We start from the raw sequence: 21,441 nt of genomic DNA, 5'->3' as shown, positions 1-21,441 counted from the left end.
TCTAATCTGTAACATTTCGTAATGCTTCGTTACTCTTGTTACTGCGCACATGTAATCGCAATAGCAGATATATGTATAATAGTTTGGGAGTTTTAGTAACGGCCTTATATCAACGGCCTCATCTATTCGCACTATATGTACACGAATAAAACATCAGAGTGCTCGCCTGTAACACGACGGTGCATCAGACCACGCTTCAAGCTACGATCCCAAGCTCCTGCACCACACGTGTTATCTCACACATTAATAACTTGTTGTTAAGTCTCATACGTAGATTTATAACAAATGACAATTTATACGAGAGTCAATGAATACTGTAACGATGATCGAGACAGGCAGCGTCTCGCGGCGGGGGCTCTCGTTATCATGGAAATAAGAATTACTTTCGTATATGTTCCGCCTAGTTCGGAATGCGTAGAAATGCTGGTTGTTCAGTGATTGCTGGTAGCTCGGTGCCTATTTCAGTTTTGTCAGGACTCGTGCGCAAACTCATGCTCTTGGGTAAATTCCATAGTCTTTCTTTACGATACACATAGGAAAAACTCAGGTGGTGCTCTTTTTCTACCGACACTATAGAACCAATTGTAAAATGTCACCGTCTTTTTGGAGTTTACTCCTTTAGAATCGATTTACATATATAGGCCCGGGGTATGAAAATTATGGGGACCAAAATCGTACTAGCATGTCACACGAAATGCGTTATGCGCCTGATTGGCTCCTGATTGCGTGATGCGTGCGCGCGCCAATCAGGAGCCAACGCGCGGCCGCGTTATCGCAGGTGACGCCGGGCTGCTGCGCCGGCAGTCCGCCACAAAGCCTCGTACTGATCGCGCGTTTCTCTCATTATTGTATTTTCATATATTTGTTAGTCGTTTGTTTTGTGTCTCGTTAATTTGTTAATAATCTGTAGTGTATCGTGTTGTCGTAATATAGAACTATTTCTCGTATTGTTTCGTTTAATTTTTTATATCCAGTAAACTCCAGTCGTGCGTCGGAGCGGACACACACACTTTTTTTAAATTTTTTATTACTTAAATGGGTGGACGAGCTCACAGCCCACCTGGTGTTAAGTGGTTACTAGAGCCCATAGTTATTCCTTCACCGTGGAAGTCAATCGTGAACATTTGTTGAATACGTATTTCATTAGAAAAATTGGTACCCGCCTGCGGGATTCGAACACCGGTGCATCGCTCAACACGAATACACTGGACGTCTTATCCGTTACGCCACGACGACTTCATACGACGACGTCTTCGTCACGAAGGAACTTTACTTCGTTTGCAGATCATGGGGCTAACCTGTTCATGAATAACTTCAGCAATGAATACCTTATGGCGTACCTATTTTGATGCTGCACGAAGAGGCAACACTCATCTGAGTATTTATGTCGTGAAGCAGGATTCGTTTAAAAGATGGTACAGTCACAAGCGCAATGCAGTTGAAACTCACCTCAAACCTCGCAGAGAGCGACGGACTTATCGCCGTCTATATCAACCCGATTCACAATACTTACTCCCGGTAATTTCACACTACAACGACCCAAAAAGTATATGTTCGAGCAAGTTTCAAAGTCGTACGAAATTCTCTTAATTACTGTAATTCCGTACGACATCGTGAAACAAAGTGAATTTCGTTTCTTTACATATTCCGTCGTCCGACTGCTACGACTCAAGAACGCTTCATGGGTACAAGCTGTCAGGGATGCCAGAATATAAATAAAAGAGGGCGTAATGTACTTGTCGGGTTCATCAAGTTCATTGTGATGGCACATTTTATTAGCTACATACGACATTTTCGGATTATTATCTCCCGTTGTGTAAATAATTACCGTAATTGTAATTTTTTTAATTGCTTAGTAGGGTGCACGAGTTCACGGTTCATCTGGTGTTAGGTGGCTACCGGTGCCCATAGACATCTACAACTTAAATGCCGCCACACACCTTTGGGACATGGGTTGTAAGGTTTTACTTTTAACAGTATAACGGCTGCCCCGCCCTTAAAACCGAAACCCATCACTGCTTTAGGGCAGAAATAGGCAGGGCGGTGGTACCTACCGGTGCGGACTTCCAAGACGTCCTACCACTACCTTTCTCTTTAGTTTTCTTATTTGACTTATTTTTAATGAAAGATTGATAATTTATAATCAATTCCTTCTTTAACACTTTCAAATTCACTTTATTTGAAAACAGAAGTCTAAAATATCAAATAACCAGTATTGATATGGTATTCATTCGTATCGATAACCTTGGTATATTGCCCATGGACGTCAGCAATGCCAGAGGCAGAGCCAGGCCCCTTGTCTGCAACTACAACAAGACTTTAAAATCATTAAATCCTACGTTTCAATTTTTTTATAATTTTCTCACAAACTAATAATGGGCTACGGTACCACCCCTACGTAGAGCGGGGCCAGCAAATTTAATGGACCGACATCGCAGTGCGACAAAAAAGTCGCAAATTGATTCTGACGCCCAAATTGCATACGATGCGCCCATCGCCGCGGCGCGGCCCTCTCCTCCCTGACGCTCATTACCTAACTGTATAGTCATCAGTTAGCTTCCATGGAGATCTTAAAAGTCTTTCATGGGAGAAATGTAATATGCTTGTCGGTCTCATTTTATGAGTCCACAATATTGTAGTTAATGTTGACAACAAAAAATAACTTGTTATGGCTTATTGAACAAATAATAGGTATATTTTCTTATACGCGGTCTGGTAATGTTAAATATCGACATTATTCAGAATACAATCTATTGTGATAGAATATGTCTAATTATTCCAGTAAATAGTAAAATAATTATGATGTGCTAAAAATATATTTTTAAACTCAAAATGAATGTTCAACACTCTTTATGTTACCTACTGTGATTGAAATATCGCAAACGAGCACACTTGTATTTTTTTAACAACATTAAATAAGTCAGTATCCTATTGCAATCGCTATGCTCACACGTATTTATGTTAATCGGGTCCTCATCGATCATGTGACGCGTTGAGATAAGATTATAAAATATTTTAAGAAGAGTCTCCTTAGTACAATAGTCGATACAGCTGTATACCGAAACATCGAGTGATGATGTTCAGCTCAGTTAAATGTAATAAAAATAAATGTGTAATTACATTAATTGACAGAGTCTAAGTCCCTTTGTAGTTGCAAGACAATAGAATATTTAAATAAATTCAAGTATTTATTACAATTATCTTTAAATAATATTTATAAATGAACTGAATAATGCATTGCAAAAAAAATAAAAAATATTAAAGTTCTCACCTTGCATCCTTCACACGTGAAAGCTCCGAAATGAAAGCCTGCCGCGGGCTCTCCACACACTTTGCATTGTTGATTCATCTGTAATTATTAAAAATATTATTATTAAGCATTACAATTATTTTAAAATATGCTTTTAAATTTACATTTTAGATTATAAGAATTTACATACATATTTTGGGATTTACATTTGGGACCACATAGTTTCCGACCGTGCTGTGAACTCTCCCTTAGAGCGTTTCCTGAACGCTATGATATGCTCTTCTTCAGATCCGGTTTGGAAAACTGGCAAGAGTGGGTAGCTTATTGTTGTGCTCTTGGTATTGCTGATCTTTATGAGTAACCGTTACCATCTACCATCAGGGGCACCACGTCCTAGTCTACCTTCGGAAGCAATGAGTTTAATTAGAACACTTCTAATACCCAGGGTGAACATAACCAGAGAACTTATTATCATTTCAACCTTTTTATAGTAACACCTGCCGGCGACGAACAGCCATATATTATAACCCAGACACAGCATTATAGCCTACCTACCGCAAGAGCACATTCAAATTAATGCTCTTATCAAAACTGAATGCTGTATCGATTAATAAGCGGGATTCAACTTTTAAATTCATCGAAAATTCAATGGTTTTAAAGTAACGAAAATGAAGACGACAAATTACACGAATTCTTAGTGTTTAACGTACATTGCGTGTTTTGTGCATTACTGTTACTACGCGCAGTACCCACACCTGTGTCTGATCCGTTTCCGCAGCGCAGCAGTAATGCATTCCACTTCGAAAGATTCCTACCTAATCGAAATTTGAAACAATTGAGATTTATGCATCACGTCTAAGCGTCGGAGACGGGATTATTGTTGGGATTATGAGTTCCGGTACGAGCTTAACATCAAGCGAGCCGTAAGCTTGTCCGCTAATATGTATATAGCCAGAATATTATCATGGCCGAGTGGAAGCGCCTGCAGCTCCTGACTCCTGACTGGGCCCTACATGTCAACCGCATTGTGTAATTTTGATTCAAAATATTTAATAAAAATATTGCGTAAATTAAAATTAATCTCGATTGAATTAGCAAAATAAATATAGAATCTAAATTAGAATGGATTCAAAAGGATCACCTTTGAATTCTTAGCTCTGAATGCTTTATTTATTTTGTCTAGAATCATAATCAAAAATGTATTACCAGTTGTTCCTCACTTGACATTTCGTATATCGACACGATTTTAGCAAAATCTATTATTTAAAACAATTTTCTAGAATTTTAAATTTGATATGGAAGAACAATTTCGTGTGTTAAAAAGTTGCCCTTTATCTTTAAAGAGTTGCCTGTACCTTTTCAATAATTTTCAAATATAAACTGACGGACACATAGACTACCTGATGTTAAGTGGTTAACATATCTTTAAAACGTGCGGGACTATACGAGTGTTGTAAGCCATACGGGATAAATAGGTCACCCTGTGGTACATTCCTGTGAGGGTGTACTGATTCCACTAAAAACTGCTCACAATTGACGCCCCCTTGTAAGAGTTGTAAGAGTTTTGGCTCCTTCAATGTAAAGTGTAACCTTATAAAAACAAATGTAAAGCTTCATTGTAAAATGGAAATATATGAAAAATACTTCCACTGTACCGAAGATTGTTGCATCTAAGAAGAAATTGACCCGTGATGAGTGACCCTGGCGCCATCTTACATGCTACTCAGTCATGTTGCAATGTGGAACCAGCCAGGTAGCTGTAATGTTTTCACCACATATTTAATGCTCATCTAACGGACCTATTCTATCAAGGCAAAGTCCAGCAAAATCGGAACCTCTGTAACCACATTCACTAAATAATCTCGCATTTACATCTTTCAAACGGCAAAATTTGATTCGTACCTTTGGATAACCTAAAAAAATATCCACGTGGCAGAAGCTATTGAAACAGAATATTTTTTTGGAATATTTCTGTAAAAAAATAATTTTGCATTTCATAAACGAATCCGGGGCTCGTGTAGAGATAGACAGGCACGCAGTCTGTGCATGTGCTCTTGGAGAGCCTTGAATGTAAATCAAATCAAATTTAAAGTGTTGTATTAAAATAACAGTCTTACAAGATGTCTTAATGGCAATGTTTGTGTTAACATAGCATGTATTACCAGTACCATGTGAACTAAAATGTGAGTGGTAGTTGAATTAAAACGCTTCAAACTTATTCGTAATTTTTTTTACTGATCAAATTAGTGAACGAGCTCACGGTTTACCAGGGGTTACCTACCAGTCCATTAACGTAAATAAGGTAAATGCCGCCTCCCACTTTGAGTTCAGTTCCATAGTAAAACGGTTGCTCCAAACTTAAAACCGAAACGCACATCACAACAGAAATTGGCAGGGTGGTGCTGGTGGTGATATTTACTACAGTGGGATTACAAAACGCTCTACCATAAGTTAATGCGTAAATTACAGTTTTTGCAGGTTCGAATTTCATTACACAATATTGTTCCTTCATCATGGTGGTTATTCGTGAGTACTTGTTACTTACGTATTTCATTGGAGACCTGCCTCCGAGATAAGAACACCACCACAGACTCATCACTGGACACGAATGCACTGGGCACATGAACCTATAAGCCACGACGACTTCTAAAAGTTCGTAGTTTCAGCATGTGCATCAATCATGACGTTAAAATATTTTGCTACTCTTATACATATGGGGTTCGAAAACTACTTAATGTCAGGTGAGTCGTGAGTTCATTTATTTATTTAATCAACAAATAAAGAAAAGTACACTTGACTTAGTAATTGCATATTACATATTTTGTATAGCGAAAACCCAAACGCGGCGCGAAAACAATACTCAATCGAGTATCGAGTGAGTTGTCATAGTAGTATTGCCTATAAAAATTTCGTGTGCTCTAAACAGCATCTGAAGTGTGATTGCGTGATTCGAGTACCAATTGACGCACGAAAAATCAAATGTTCTCTATGTAAGCATTCCTGTTTGATTGTAGTGTCAATAGAATGGATCATGCCATCCTGTTGAGATGATTTCTTTATAGATTTTGCAACCATGTTCGTAGAGAAACGTAGGTAAGACGCCCAGTCTTTATTAGGCTATTGGCCTTTCAGTCCTGACGCAAGCTTACGTTTCAGTAATTTATTTATGCCTACTTGTCGTGGTGTAAAGGCAAATTCATACTAAACTACCTACTTTTTGTGCCGAGAGGTTGAGAATGATTGCGACATCCGCTCCAATAGTTCTCCTCCAGTGGAAATATGAAATACATGGGTTGAAAGTGCCGAGAAATGTTAAAGAATACCTACCACCTATTGGGTAATCTTCGTGGGGCAAGGTTAGCGGTTTGAATTTCCACCACTACCCAGCGAAGTATTGCGTGCTGTTAGTCCGGTAATCGCTCAACAATAGGCGGATCAGGATATAATTTGCCCTCAAAGTAAATATATACTTAAAATTGGTTTTATAGGAACTATATTCTAACTAACCCTACGAACATTGCTACACAGCTATCTTTAAACTGGCTTACTGTTAAAAAAAACCACATTAATTCAAAATCTACACATGTATAAACAAACATTCATAACTAGTTACATCACACGGCCAATCATCACGACTCTATCAACAAAACTAATGTAAATACACCTTTATTTATTTAGTGACATGCACAAATTGATACTTAAAATGTTCTATTAATTTATACATTACAAAAAAATAAGGTCATATGTCCAACTCTACAAAACTCTCAAGAACGTTACATAAAGTTGACAATTGATTAACAGAAAATGCGAACAGCCGTTCTGAAGTTGGTAAAATTTAATGCTTAAGCCTCAAGTGTTATCTTCAATTAGGAATGTATTTTTGAATTGTTGCTTGACGGATTTATATTAAGCAATTTTTAAAGATTTCGATTAATGATTTGTAAAATATCTTTAATTCTCACCAAAAGTTCAAAACTACTTCACCAAAGATAAGAAATAACATACGTACGGCGATCTAGAAATATACTTTTTGAGTTTCCCCTTCAATAATAAATTCCATTTAAAATCGTAGGAAAGTTTAATGCTATCTCTAAGCTCCGGTAGCCAATTAACACCAGATAGGACGTTAAGCGCTTACCCATCTGAGCAATTTTTTTAATTAAAAAACATTACTCTTCCGTCGTTGAAGTCATTCGTGAACACCTGATAAGTTCGTGTTTCATTTATAAAAATAGAGCAGTCTACATGAGTGCACCGCCACCTTATGCATACTTTAGGCCACGACGACCTCAAAAATGTGCGTGTGCGTTTTGTGTATTTTGTTAAGCAGAATCGTTCATTTCTCAAAAATATTTCGTTGAAATACATAAAATTAAATAAACGTTCTTTAATAATATGTTGCGATGGGCTAACGAGGTGGCGTGACCGGCCTCTGTTAACATATCACTTTTTTTAACAATCCGCTCAAAGGTTCCCGATGAAGGATTGAGTGCACTAAGGTAGGGCTGACAAAAACTGGGCTGATTTGTTCTTAATTTTTATTTTATTCTCAGCACTAGCTGGTGCCCTTTGGCATTATTGTTAACGACTAGTGGCGACTAACTAACAACAACGCGATGTGCCGTCATGCATCACGCATGCACTCACTTCGGCTGCCTCACTAGACAACATAAAGCGTTTTTTATATTCGTAATATAATTCGTATCATCTATGAAATTATACAACTAAATAGATACCTCACACTTTTCTAAAACAAATTTAACAACTCTTTGATTAAAAACAATATCAATATCTCAAACAATATTCATTATTTTACATCATTTATACTAAATAAAAGTTTTTTAGACAGGTAATTGTTTGAAAAGGAAAGTATATGGTCAAATCGTTTTACAGAAACAAATAAATGGCACGAGTGACTGAAATTAAAACATTTGTTTTCATAATAATTTCAGTATGATATGACATTTGTAAAATTTATCGTTTTTTTAGTGTCACCAGAAATACGCGTCGTGTTTTTCGCAGCCCTACAGACAACACAGCCGACAACAAATGACGTAGTTGAATGTTCTCCCAGAGAGTAGAGAGTACGAATAATCTTGCATGTTGCCCGTCGACGAGCGGATGACGTTTTGACATGTAATGAATTGCATCCACATTTCGGGGTATTATTTACGTGACCGCAACAACGGGCCAAATTGAAATTTTACATGTTCGCAGCTAATTGGGTGGAGAGCTGGGTGGTAAATAGATTGACGGTGATCTTGATTGTTGACAGGTGCTTTGTGTTGACAGAATTAGGCTTTTTATTCAAATTACGTTAACTTCTAGTTGTTTATAGTCGGTGTTGTATTGAAACAAGTGTAATACGAATTTCCGTAACAGATATTTTTATTTAACATTACATTGAGTCACACAACTATGCCGGAAATGAATATTTATCCGTTTACATTAGGTGAACCATCTGCACATTTGTGATGGTTGATTAGTTCACAGATAGTTCACGTGATGTTAAGTGTCATAATACATAATATAACCAACGGCTCTCAACGTGAATAGCATAACCTTTTTTTTTGGCAGGAGGCTGAACCTTCTAGGAGGTATCCACACCTGGGGGCACGCAGGCTATGTGGGACTTGACGGTCTCCAGATGCTGGGAGCAGACCGCGGGCCCAAGGATATTTTTAGGGCCCTACGACACCAAACGACTTCACCTTGCACACCCATCGTCCAATCACCACCCAGGGTCAGAACTTGGTCAGAGCAGGAGGGTTCCCATGGTCAACACTGCAACATTTGTAAAATTGTATGCGTTCAGCGGAATGATATTTCATCATCGTAAAGTTATAGTGTTGTTGGATTTTTGAGTTATTTGACTCTTTGTTCGCCGAAGGTAAAATTCTCTACAAACTGTCCAGTATTCAAGTAAAACATCGAAATCTTTACTTACTGTATCAATTTAGCCTAGCCCTTAACCTTCGGCTAAGATAAAAAATATTGCAAACACAACGGTAGACTTTGATAAATCATCCGTTGGTTCATTTTGGGTACCGAATGATCGTCTGCACAGATAATATCATATCGATTAATAATCGCAATCGTGACAGCTTGAATCGATCCCCGTACAAATTAAGGACGAGAATATAAATCGATTGAAATAAATATTGTTGGTTTGTTTTTTAATTTTCAAAATTCGACTTTTAATGAAATATCGTCTTAATTTTTTGGTTTGTTTGTATAAAATTATATTGGATTTCTTAACGGCTCTTATCTACTTTTATGGAATGATATGTTTTTAAGCAGTTGCCCTATCATCTCACAAGCTTTTAAACGTCTCAAAAGCTTTGTTATTATGTACTTGTACTGTGTTCATCAGTGAAGTCGAATTTTGACAATACATAGTACATTTATATATATACAATACATAGTTGACATTTTTAAGATCATAGACTACTTTATCAAAAGCTTACGAAATATCTTTAGCGTAAAAAATATCTTAATAAAATAAAATAACTTATCATAATTATAGTAACGAAATAACTTGAAAAAAGGCCCGTTAAATATTTCGTCAATTTCAGGAATTGATTTTTATAAAATCAGATTTTCGTAAATAAAACAAATTGTTGTTATTTATCATCCGTTTGTTACACCGTAATCCGAACTCGTGGCCGGAGGTGGGACCTGTTTCTGATGCGTGCGCGGCCTCAACATCCAAATTGCATGAGTCGTTCAGAGAAAATCATTAATGTTGTTAAGTACTATAATTAAATGCGATGTATACTTGTCTGCAAGCATTCAATGTGTAGTAAAGTAATTAAAGGATTATATGTATTAAGTGTAAGTAGGCAGACGTCCTAAGCGATAGTAAAAAGCTACCAGAGCATAAAGACATCACAACAAGAAACCTTACTGGTTAAAACCTGAGCTCAAAATATAAAGTCTGTATAATAGAGCTGTAGCTATCCAGCACTTTAAAGTACATCTCGAGTATATCTCAAATTTTGCTGATTAAATGTTACTATCCGACGTGACTCATTCAATGGTCATTAGCCTCGTTGTCAATAGCTACATGCTACATAATCGACATAAAATAACAATACCTCGTGTGTAACTGTGATCTCATATTGAAAAACCAAAATCATAATTTTAGTTCAATCTTCTGTTATAGAAAAGGTTGCATTCACACTAAGCAACGAAAAGAGAAATTCAGTAGAAAATAAGGAAGTGACTTGGTACTAATACCGTTGTGATTGAACTAAACAATACGCAATTTACGACGCGGTGAAAGATGTGTGTCTGACGTGCGCTCTGTGTTTCGAGGGTGGCCCACTGCAGAAGAGATAGCGATTTGTACTTATATCATTTTCATGTGGCTCTGCTATTTGTTCGGCTACACATTTATGTATATTACAATCAATTGAGATGTGGTCTTCAGTCATTTCATTAGAAAAAATTATACTTCATTTATTTAAATCGCCAACATTTGAAAATATGTCGTACCATATTTGACTTTTCTTATTGTGTAATAATTGTTTATTATTGTAATGATATAATATAATTATTCTTATGTTTTCAGTCGTTGTACCGTCACTTGCGTTGTACAACGACCGTTAGTACATTTAGTTTCATTTTATGATTTCCTAGTCCTTTCAGAAATAAGACTGCCCTCAGTCTTTTGTAAACAGAAACATTTTAACATTAATAACACTGGTTTGTTAATAGCACTGGAGTAAACTGTTTTCTGTCTAGATATATTAAAAATGGGTATTTTAAAAAAACACAAGTAACACCCAATGTCAGGTTATAATAATAATAATAATAAAAATAACTGGAAACTAATAACGCACGGTCATCCGGCCCTAAATTAAGATTCCCTGTGTTATGGGTATCAGAGACTGACATACATATTTTTATACTTTTAAATATATATGCATATATACATTATAAACACCAAAGAACAAAGAACAAACAAAGCTGTTAGTCACGCGAATATTTGTCTAATGTCGGAATCAAACCCACGACCCTCGGTGCAACAGTCACCGCCGCTAACCACTGCACCGCCGAGTCAATCCGTCAGGTCATTATAATTGATTTCGGAGCACAACTAGATGTCAATAGTAATCAGAGCTTTGAAAGTGTGTCTCGGATGTTGAGTTGAGCAGAAATCTCTTTTAATTTATACTGAAGCAGAATGTGACAAAGACGGCGCAGAATTGGCAAGGAATAGCGACGCAGCGTCGACAAAACGTATTCGATCTCATATATGGAAGAGGCTGTAGTTGGAGCGACGCGGAATAGCCACCGCTTTGCATGTGCTGCTCGATTTACGACTATATGTTCCGTCAACATAAGGAAAGTAACTTGACTTTTACATTTTTACTGATTTCAAAAAGATAAATGTATCTTTCTTCGAAAAACACACTATTTGGTTAGTTTTACTATTTGGTGTTACATTGCATCTAATGTTTGTTGAATGGAGTATGACGAATATCAACACCAAGTACCTAGCTCTTTTCTTGTTATCTACCATATCTTCAAATTAATATTATATTATTTTTACGGTATTTTTTTTAACTTAAAACTCACAGTAATCGTCCGTGTTATTAACAATGTTATACCGCGGCTTATACATAGACTATTTATTTAATTAAAATTACTTTTATAAGATCTAAAAACACAAGTCAGCAGTGTCTAATTTGTAGCGTCCAGTCTCTGGGAAGTTCACGTAGACATTTGCCCCGAGTGTTACGCATAAGAACTATTATTGTTTCCAAATATTAAAAAAGCTTTTATTATTCTGAGATTTGCATAATTAATACATTTTTAAATTAAATAACTTTAAATGGATATGTCAACATAGCTAGTTGGAGGTTCAGGTGATCAATCACAAAAAACCGTTGTTTATTATTAAAATGTTTTACCACCAGTAAGTACTCACGATAGGTCGTCATGTAACTCAAGTGAAAGCATGCTTCCTTGAATATTAACTCCTTATATACAAATTGAGAAACATTAAAATAATAATATAGGCTCTTTATCCAATCGCAGTGCTAGCTCTACATGGTTATGTAGAGTCGAATGGCTTTACATTGTGATGGACATGTGACCAGATGGAAACTTTCTCGTTTTGTAGTGTAGTTTAACACCTTTACTGTAATACTCGTACTTTAGTTGATTGTGCTATTTCGCAATTTATAAGAAAATACAATTTATAATAATATTAGTTTTTAATTGCTTTAGAACGTCTAATGAATTGAGTCACTGTAAATTTGCGATTAGATATTCATAAATCGTTAACGGTTTTCAAGGATATTTTGTATTTATATTTATTAAACTATAACCATTATAAAATTGTTACTGGCAAATATTAAATTTTGTTATTTTTAATATGCTAGCGGCTTGGATCAGTCTGGCTAATAAAGTACAAGTATTGTCTCCGTCAACTTATTCCTGTCTATTGAATTGATATTCTATTTTATGAAAACAATTAATTATTCACATTGCATAGTCTAATGAGACGACCGGACGGCCGGTGGCTACCGTACATAAGTCAAACCTTAACAACCAACAAGACAGAGGCATTTAAGACATTAAGTAATAAATTGTATTATTTTTCACGGTTTCCCATGGCACATTTATCAGGATAATAGTTGAGTGAGTTATAGCCGAAGGATGGTTACAAACTATAATAATTCATACAATGTTGACAAACAAGCCGGTCGATGTGACGGACACATTCATTCGTTGAATTGAAAATGAATTTGAAGTAAGGTCGGCTTCATGCTCGCAGCCTTAATGTAGAATAATGATATAATCTTATAACCGTTGTCTGGAAGAAATCAATTTTATCGATAAGATGAACCCTATTATTTCTTTTATAATATGACCTTTTTTATGTGTTATTTTAATTTACAGTGAAGTATCATCAACGTCATTTTTTTATTATTTAATACATAATTTACTTTTTTCTTGGTAATTTTTAGTTTCAAAGTAAAGTTTAGTAGACGAAATTGAGAATACATTTCAAATACTTAGACAAGAAACTTAGCAACTCACCATACCAATGAGAGTAACTTTCATCACAACAATCATTCGTGATGTTAAGTGGGATAATTAGGCAGTATAGTCACAATTCACTTACGGAGCCCATGCGGCTACGAGCGTGAAACTCATGTTGAACAACGAACCAAATAAGGCTTTAACCAGATAATTGACTAAAACATATAAGTCACTGAAGTCAGCACAGCGTGCGCTCGCCCTAAGCGACATGCTATCAATTCCTACATACTTTTTTATTGACTACAAAAAACGAATGTACGCTATCAATAAATAGGTAATGTCCACGACAATATGTCCGGAGGTTGACAACCAGACGTACGGGACGACGGACCCGTAAATGGTAAATGCTTTAATAGCTAAATGGTAAGCTGGTTTCGTTCATGCGAAGTCTCGTTAAGACGATGTGGAGCAGTTTTTTGTTCTGTACTTCAAGAATGTACCACTTCGTGATGGTAATCTTGTTTTAGTATTCAGAATTTTTTATCGTTCTAAAATTTCCATGGTTTGAGATTTACAGTTTTCTTGTTCATAGACTTTCAAAAGCTTACGAGTGTTTATCAAGTTACTAATAAAATAATATCGCGCCTATTCTTTTTAATAAATAACTAATTAGCAAGTAAAGTCACGTGCGGCCTTTTTGCAGAAGGCTCAAAAACCATTACGTTGAATTCAAATAAAATCTAATGAAAGCATTATTTAAGTTAAGTCGCTTGATGCGAGCTCCCATCGCTAAGGCCCGACCTGCGAAGGTTGCTTGCTCTATATAAGGCAATACTAATTGCATTTAACTTAAGAATGCTACAAAGTGTTTTTATTTGTCAAGTTAATTTCATGTGAGCGGCAGATGAAAGAGTAATTTATTAATTTATGCTTATCTAATAAACTTTCTTGTGACGGGACTGTTCATGCGAAAGGGCTTTTAAAAGGTAATTTTTAAGTCAGTCAGAGAATGTGTTTTTAAAAGGATAGGAATTTTTGTTGATAGTATTGGAATTAATTGAATACTCTGTGTTTTTACTTTAGTCTGGCAGATGGGAAGTCCGTCTTAATACAATTGTCACATATCACGCAATCGAGAATGTCGGTAACGGTTCGTGAGAATTGAAAAATACATTTTACGATATGTTGTGGTTTTTTTTTAAATAATATATTATTTATTATTATTACATATTTATTAAATTAAGTAAACTATCTAATTAGTTCTTTTTGATTCACTATGTTTGAAATTTACAACAACGTTTTTTTAAATTGTTGGCAGATAAGTTTGCAATCGTTTCGGTGTTAACCACTTACAAAAGTCCAGGGATGAGATGATAATTCTTACAGCTACATAATTAACATAATGCTTATAAATATACATAATAATATATGTATGCTGGTACATATATGTATATTTATAAGCATCGTGTTAAGTACTCACGCTGTTCTGAAAAGGAGACGGCTTACAAACACGCGATCCGTTTAGGTATGTTTTAGTTTCAAATAGTCTACAAGGTAAATTGACCTGACGGCTCACGGCGGTTCTTAAAATGAAGCATCGGCAGTGCCGGGTATCAGCTGCCTTTCCCATTTGTATTGTATTGAATTTAGATCTAATATTCCAAAGTCTGTTGCGATTTTCATCGTAGTTGGGCACCGCTGTCAGACCCTCGTAGAGAGATAGACGTACGCGGTGAGTCAACATAATCGTTCTTATTTTCGGATATTGTCTTCCGCGACCACGAACGCATAAATTAAAATTTTAGATTGAATAAACAGAATATTAATCTGTGAAAGCGCTTAGAGTTATTTCTCAGACACGCGGACAATTTTCGCAAATACACACATATGTACATTTATATTTACTCTAAAACTAAATTGATAGCCATTTTATCTGCATGGATAAAGCCACTTTTACGTATTAATATCTCGTTTTGTTTCACACTTTTCACAATTCGAGTACTTTACAGGTTTTTTGGTTAGAGACCACATGTGTACTTTTGAATATTTTTATGTGTAACATGTCCTTCTTTCTATAATTCCATTAAATATTAATAGGTACTTATGTATTAGTTCTAAAAAAATACCACTGATAGAAAATAAATAATATGTTATTTTTAAATGTCAAATTTGTTTACCTTATGGAACCATACCATATGGATGTATGGAAATGGTAGTGCAAGGTAGAGGGAGAAGAGGTTGACCGAAGAAGACATGGATGGAGTGTGTGAATGACGATATGAGAGAGAGAGAGAGGAGTGAGTGTTGAGATGACGGCTGATAGAAGAGAATCGAAGAGAAAAATTAGCTGTGCCGACCCCACCTAGTGGGATAAGGTGGAGAAAAAGAAGAAGAGAAATTTGTTTACCTTGAAAAATACGAAGTACATTAAACGCCTTGACAAAGAAAAATAGTTTTACCTTTTTGAGTATTACAAAACACTTTGACATCTCAATCAAATTGATCGTTAAATAAATAAGTAAATAGCAGCCATCGATTGAGGTAATCGATGCGCCGATGCCATTAACTTTTATAACTGGCTTCATGTTTATAGTTAACGTTTAAATTATAAAATATTTTTTTAACATTTCGTCTTAAAGGATAACATATTACACGATCGCTATCTGTAATTGGCTGTGAACACTGAAAGACAATTAAACCGCGTATCTTTTAAGTTACTCCTGTTTTGAGGTCATGGATTTATGGTAGGAAACTTAATTTACTTAATAAATGATTTCCAATAATGTATTTTTTTCCATATTAACTAAACTAACTAATATTGATTTTAATTATTTTTTGCTATTACTTTAATTTAGAAAAAGCAATTGACAATAGTCTCGTTTGAAAATCCGACATCGCAGTACTTATCAGACAAATTAAGTCAATCAGTTCGTTAAAGATTCAATTATATGCGGGTTGTATAGGTTTTTACAAAGATTGTCGTAAGCGTGTTCTAAAATGTAGAGCCCGGAATCTCAATATACGCCACATTACTTATACACATTATTACCATCTCGTATTAATATTGTTTGCATAATAGTTGTAGTTTATAAGGCGTGTGAGCAGGCACGAAACTTTACCTTGCAAGAAACAGAAGGTGGGTCTGTTTTTAGAGGAAGGGTAGAGAGATGCATCCAATGCTATGGAGACTTTTAGTTTATGTCTCGAGGTGGGTGGCGGCCTTAATAAACGTAGTTAGGTACTGTTCTTGGTTACCGGTAGCCGGTGAATACTGGATCAACAACAGTGATCTCCCTCTGCTCATCGACAGTGATGAGTTAATAATATTTGTTCCTCGTTTTAAAAACCTCGATGAAATAAATCGTATCCGCCGATGTGTGAGGGAAGTTGTTGGCATCGAATACATCGAAGGGGCAGAGCGCTGACAGGCGAACATTACCTCGCGGCCGTATCAAAACGTAATTACACATCGTATTACAGGCCTTTTGAAATTACAGAATCAATGAGCGCGCCCGCGCAGAGCCACACTCGGAACAGACAACGGTATTATCCCAAATTTGGATTTACATAGCATATTATGTAGGTACTTATTGTTATTATAATTTTAACGAAATAAATTTTCTATGCAGCTTCAAGTCGTACTCCTCGTGGAGAGTTTGGGAAAATACATCAGTGTCTTTTTGGGTGTAATGTAGATGCAGCTAATACCTATAACACGTAATCGTTTTCAAATTGTACAGATTCTGATCTAGATTGGAGGCGATGTTTATAAATGTGTATTTTTCCTTCGTAACATTTAATTATTAGGTAGAATTATTATTTTTTACCATACGTATAGTTGCAGAGTCAAGGCTCCCATAGTACGATTGTTTCCTTTGCTACCGGCACAAGATACACATGTGGCATAACAGCAAGCACATCCCGACTCCGACTACCAGCTCTGATTGGAAATTGAACCCGGAGCTCACAGTTAGCAACGAGCCCGCCAAGTGAGCAAAATTATTCGTTTGCAGCTTTTATTTCAGTTGTTAGCGTTGCGCCAAGGGTTGTGGGTTCGATTCTCGCTTCGACCGAACATTCGTATGATGAACAGTTTTGTTTTCTCTGTTTTGTTTTTCTTGGTGTTTATTATCTATCTATGTATATATTTTAATGTATGTTAATCTTTGATACCCATAACATATGGAATCCTAATTTGGAGACGGATATTTTATTTGTTTATTTATTTCGATAATCCTTTTATTTCCCAATTTATATATGTATACCAGCTAGTGACTTGAGGCTACCTTAGTTGAAAGACGTCACAGAGCAATATCATCGTTTATTGTCGTCACACATAAGGTCTAAGTCATGTAGTGGCCAGTGACGTGTACATCAGGGAAGCGTCGTCAAGGTCGTCATCCAGGATACGCAACAAATGCTATTTTAAGGAAAGGTGATATTTAACCCTTGTGACTTCTAACTGGGTACAGCCCTGTAATTCTCAAACCCGTTGTTCGCAAAGTGAAATGTATTTTGGTTTGTTTGAGTTTTTGTTAATTAATTTCACGCGTCAGTTATTTCGGTCCGCAGTGTACCCGGGGAGGATTTAATTGGAAATGTTGACGAGCTCGCAAAGCTTTAGATGTCGTGGAAGCGTTTTTGTGTTTTGTGTTTTATTTTCGTCAGTATTGAGGATCATCGTATACTTACTCGTAAAGCACTGTAATACCTAGTTATAATTTTTAAGGTGGCTTTGTTAAAATTAACTTTAGTGTTATTAGGGCTCAAAATACTACGTATCACTCCTGAATCTAATTTGGAGTCCTTTAACATAACTCAATTAATCAGTATGTGGTTTTGATATTATTCTCTTTAATTTCCCTAAAAGTCATGTCTTTGATTACTCGTAGTCATTCGATAAAAAATGCACAAAAGAAAGACACGCTTCGGTCGTCGAAGATCAGACAGATCTCGTTTCTTTGTGAACATCAAACAGAAGAAAAAGATCGGGTCATTAGGTCGAGCCGTCGCGTCTTATTTAGAACTAGTATAAAATAACGTTATGAAGTAAATTTAATTTAATTTTATTCGGAATTTGATACTTTCGACATTAATTTCATGTTTTCACATTTGGAAATCTTTATAAATAAGTAGTAGTTTTGTCATATTTAGAATGCAGATTAACAGGAGAAGATTGATATTATCTATATGTTATCTAAAATTGCTTATAAACAGAATACAAGGGCAATAAAAAAAAATAAAAAAAAACTTACATGGGTTTAGCACTTACGCTTCAATTTATTTTTGTTTAAAAAGCAATAGAACAATAAAATACCAAGGATGTTATAGTTTTTACGGTGCTTCTAAAATTTGCATGCTCCAAATATCACTTTAGTCACAATAAGAGCGTTACAAACGGGCGTTACAAACGCGGCGTGTAAAACGCATTGTTGACGTCCCGGCGTCATAATAAATCTAAAACAATAATAACATATTAAGAATTCCTTTCTTAAACAAAAACAGACCGTTAAAATCTGAGGTCGTTGACCAATTGGCAACGTACGATTATATGCACCAGTTTTGTGAAATATTGACTAGCTAACGACCAACATATGAGATCCCGATACAACCTAAATTCGACTTTACCCTCTCATATTAAAGTTTAGGTCAGGTTGCATGAATCGAAGTTTAAATGTATTCTATGCATATGTAAATGTATTTTAAAGAATTTCGCTCCCAGTGATGATTTCATTTGAACAGTGTAGCTTTACTGATGAACGGATTATAAAACAGATTCTTAGATATCGAAATGTTAACTTATAAATGAGAACAAGAAAAAGATTTGGTGGAATAGTACATTTTTCAAAAAAAAACTTGAATTATACAAATATAATTTTAACAACAAATAATGTTTTGTTATAATCTAACTGCTTAGCTTATATAAAATGTATATCTCGGTCGTTTGTATGGCCATTGTTAAGTTTAAAATGTCCCTAATTTGGATCAATTTTCTCTCCCAAAACTAGAGAAGCTCATGAGATTGTAATTAGTTCAGCCAATGCAGTAGAAGTACGATCTCTACGAAATACGTATTTCTGCCGCGAAGTAACTCCATTTCAATTTTATTTCTAATACAATAGAGATTTTCAATTTGTATGGCTTTCACGTTAAGAATACATTTGTTTTAGGAAACGCTTACAGTCAGATATGCTGTTACCTTATTTGTGCTCAGAGAACAAAATCCCAAACTACATTAGATAATTGGGAAACGAAGTGTCATTTTCTCCATATCTACGATTATTCATAGCTTTTCGGTTTTAAAGCGCTAACTTTTCTTTAATAGAACGCTTTTAAAAATATTTGGACCACGAAAGATTATGTTACTTTGAAATTCACGAACAGGTGTAAGGGGGGTAGTATTATTGTAAATATAAATTTTTGCTTTAAATTTTAATGTTTGAAGGAATCCCGAAATATAAAGCAATTATCATTTTGTTTCACAAGAAAAAAGAAATGGTGACCAATCTGGTCACTTATTCACAGAAAATCCTTGAATAATATAATATTTTAAAGAAAACCCGTCTGGATATTTTTAATAACGAGTGATTACAGTCGACTGTAAAAAGATAAAAAAATCCACAAGAATTTTTTAAGCAATCATCAATCAAAGTTTGTGGCACCGCCTGAAGGAAGCCCACCGCTCACGGAAACTGTCGAACGGCGTCGGAAACCTCCGAAGGTGCCTCACGTAATTTATAGTAAATTAATTTTAATTATTGTTATGACGGCTCTAATGTTTTATTGTTCTGATTCGTTATGGTAGCCATTAAGTATGGTGTTTTAAATTGTGGTCGGTTAATTATTTTCGGATTAAAATTACAACATTGATTGACGATGGTGTTTTGATGACCTTTCTCTATTTATTGCTTAGAAGATGATTTTTGAACAATTAGATTCACAATTAAATATATGTATAAATCAATAAGTTAAACTTGTATTTTTGATTTCAAAAAGTCCTTGGATTTAAAAATGTATGGAAATAGCAATCTCATATTATTTTCCGAAGTCTAATAAGTAAGACGCCCGGTATACTCATACCGAATGATGCAACTATACCGGCCTTCTAATACGACCAGTATCAATTATAAAACATTCATGGTCTCGAATCACTTCCATGATGAAGAAATTAGACATTGAAAAATAACATGGAATAAAAAAATACAATTTACGTAATGACTGAAGGTAAGGCATATTATGAGTTCGCGCTAGTATGTATCACCAACAGTTTGAAGACCGGACCTTGAGTCCATGAGTTGATCTAACAATTGAGATTAACTCATAGACACAGCCCACTGAGTTTCTCGCCGGATCTTCTCAGTGGGTCGCGCTTCCGATCCGGTGGTAGATTCTACAAAGTACTGCTTTTGCTAGGACCAGTGTTAGCAAAACTCTGGTTTGAGTCCCGTGAGCTCACCTAGACGTCAAGGTTAAGCTGAAATAGCCTCTCAAGGCTATCAGCAGTAAGAAAAAAAAGAACAATTGAGTGAAATAAAAAGTATTTGGAAAATTTAACACACTCTCAGCATCATTTGTGGGTTATAAAAAAGGATCCATAACACATGTCAACAAAGAACGGCTCGTTAAAGAAATTGAGTAAACAAGCTTGTAAAAATGATAACAGAACCAAATTACATAAGACTCATTACATTTCGCAACGTCATATGACCTCTGAGTTTGGACGAGTCATCAATCCGATGCAGGGCTGCTAATGTTATTAGTAAATGTTAATGTTATGAAAATAGAATATACACACAGCTTATTATCATTCCTGGATGTACAGTCTGTGCATTTAAAGGTAATCATCACTTAAGATAATGCACAACAGAGGACTTTTAAGTCTACTGATATCGGTTTTTTTTTCATTGTTTAGCTGGTTGGACGGGCTCACAGCTCACCTGGTGTTAAGTGGTTACTGGAGCCCATAGACATCTACAGCGTAAATGCATTACCCACCTCGAGATATAAGTTCTAAGGTCTTAGTATAGTTACAACGGCTACCCCACCGTTCAAACCGAAACGTATTACTGCTTCAAGGCAGAAATAGATGGGGCGGTGGTACCTACCCGTGGGGACTCTCAAGAGGTCCTGCCACCAATAATTACACAAATTATAATTTTGCGGCTTTGATTTTTATTACATGATGTTATCCTTCA

The 21,441-nt window shown here is 35.6% G+C and overlaps 1 protein-coding gene across 1 annotated transcript in view; it reads right to left on the bottom strand.

Annotated features, from left to right (window-relative positions):
• Window positions 1–21,441, bottom strand: part of LOC101737864 (protein embryonic gonad) — a 115,312-nt gene that overhangs the window by 52,070 nt on the left and 41,801 nt on the right. Inside the window, exon 2 of the mRNA XM_004927079.5 lies at window positions 3,272–3,349. Coding sequence (XP_004927136.2) covers window positions 3,272–3,349 — 78 coding nt within the window. The remainder of the gene's footprint in view (window positions 1–3,271; window positions 3,350–21,441) is intronic.

The sequence above is a fragment of the Bombyx mori genome, chromosome 11 (genome assembly GCF_030269925.1).
Source record: "Bombyx mori chromosome 11, ASM3026992v2".
Taxonomy (NCBI): domain Eukaryota; kingdom Metazoa; phylum Arthropoda; class Insecta; order Lepidoptera; family Bombycidae; genus Bombyx; species Bombyx mori.
The sequence above is the reverse complement of the archived record's forward strand: the minus strand, read 5'-3'. Positions and strand labels throughout refer to the sequence as shown.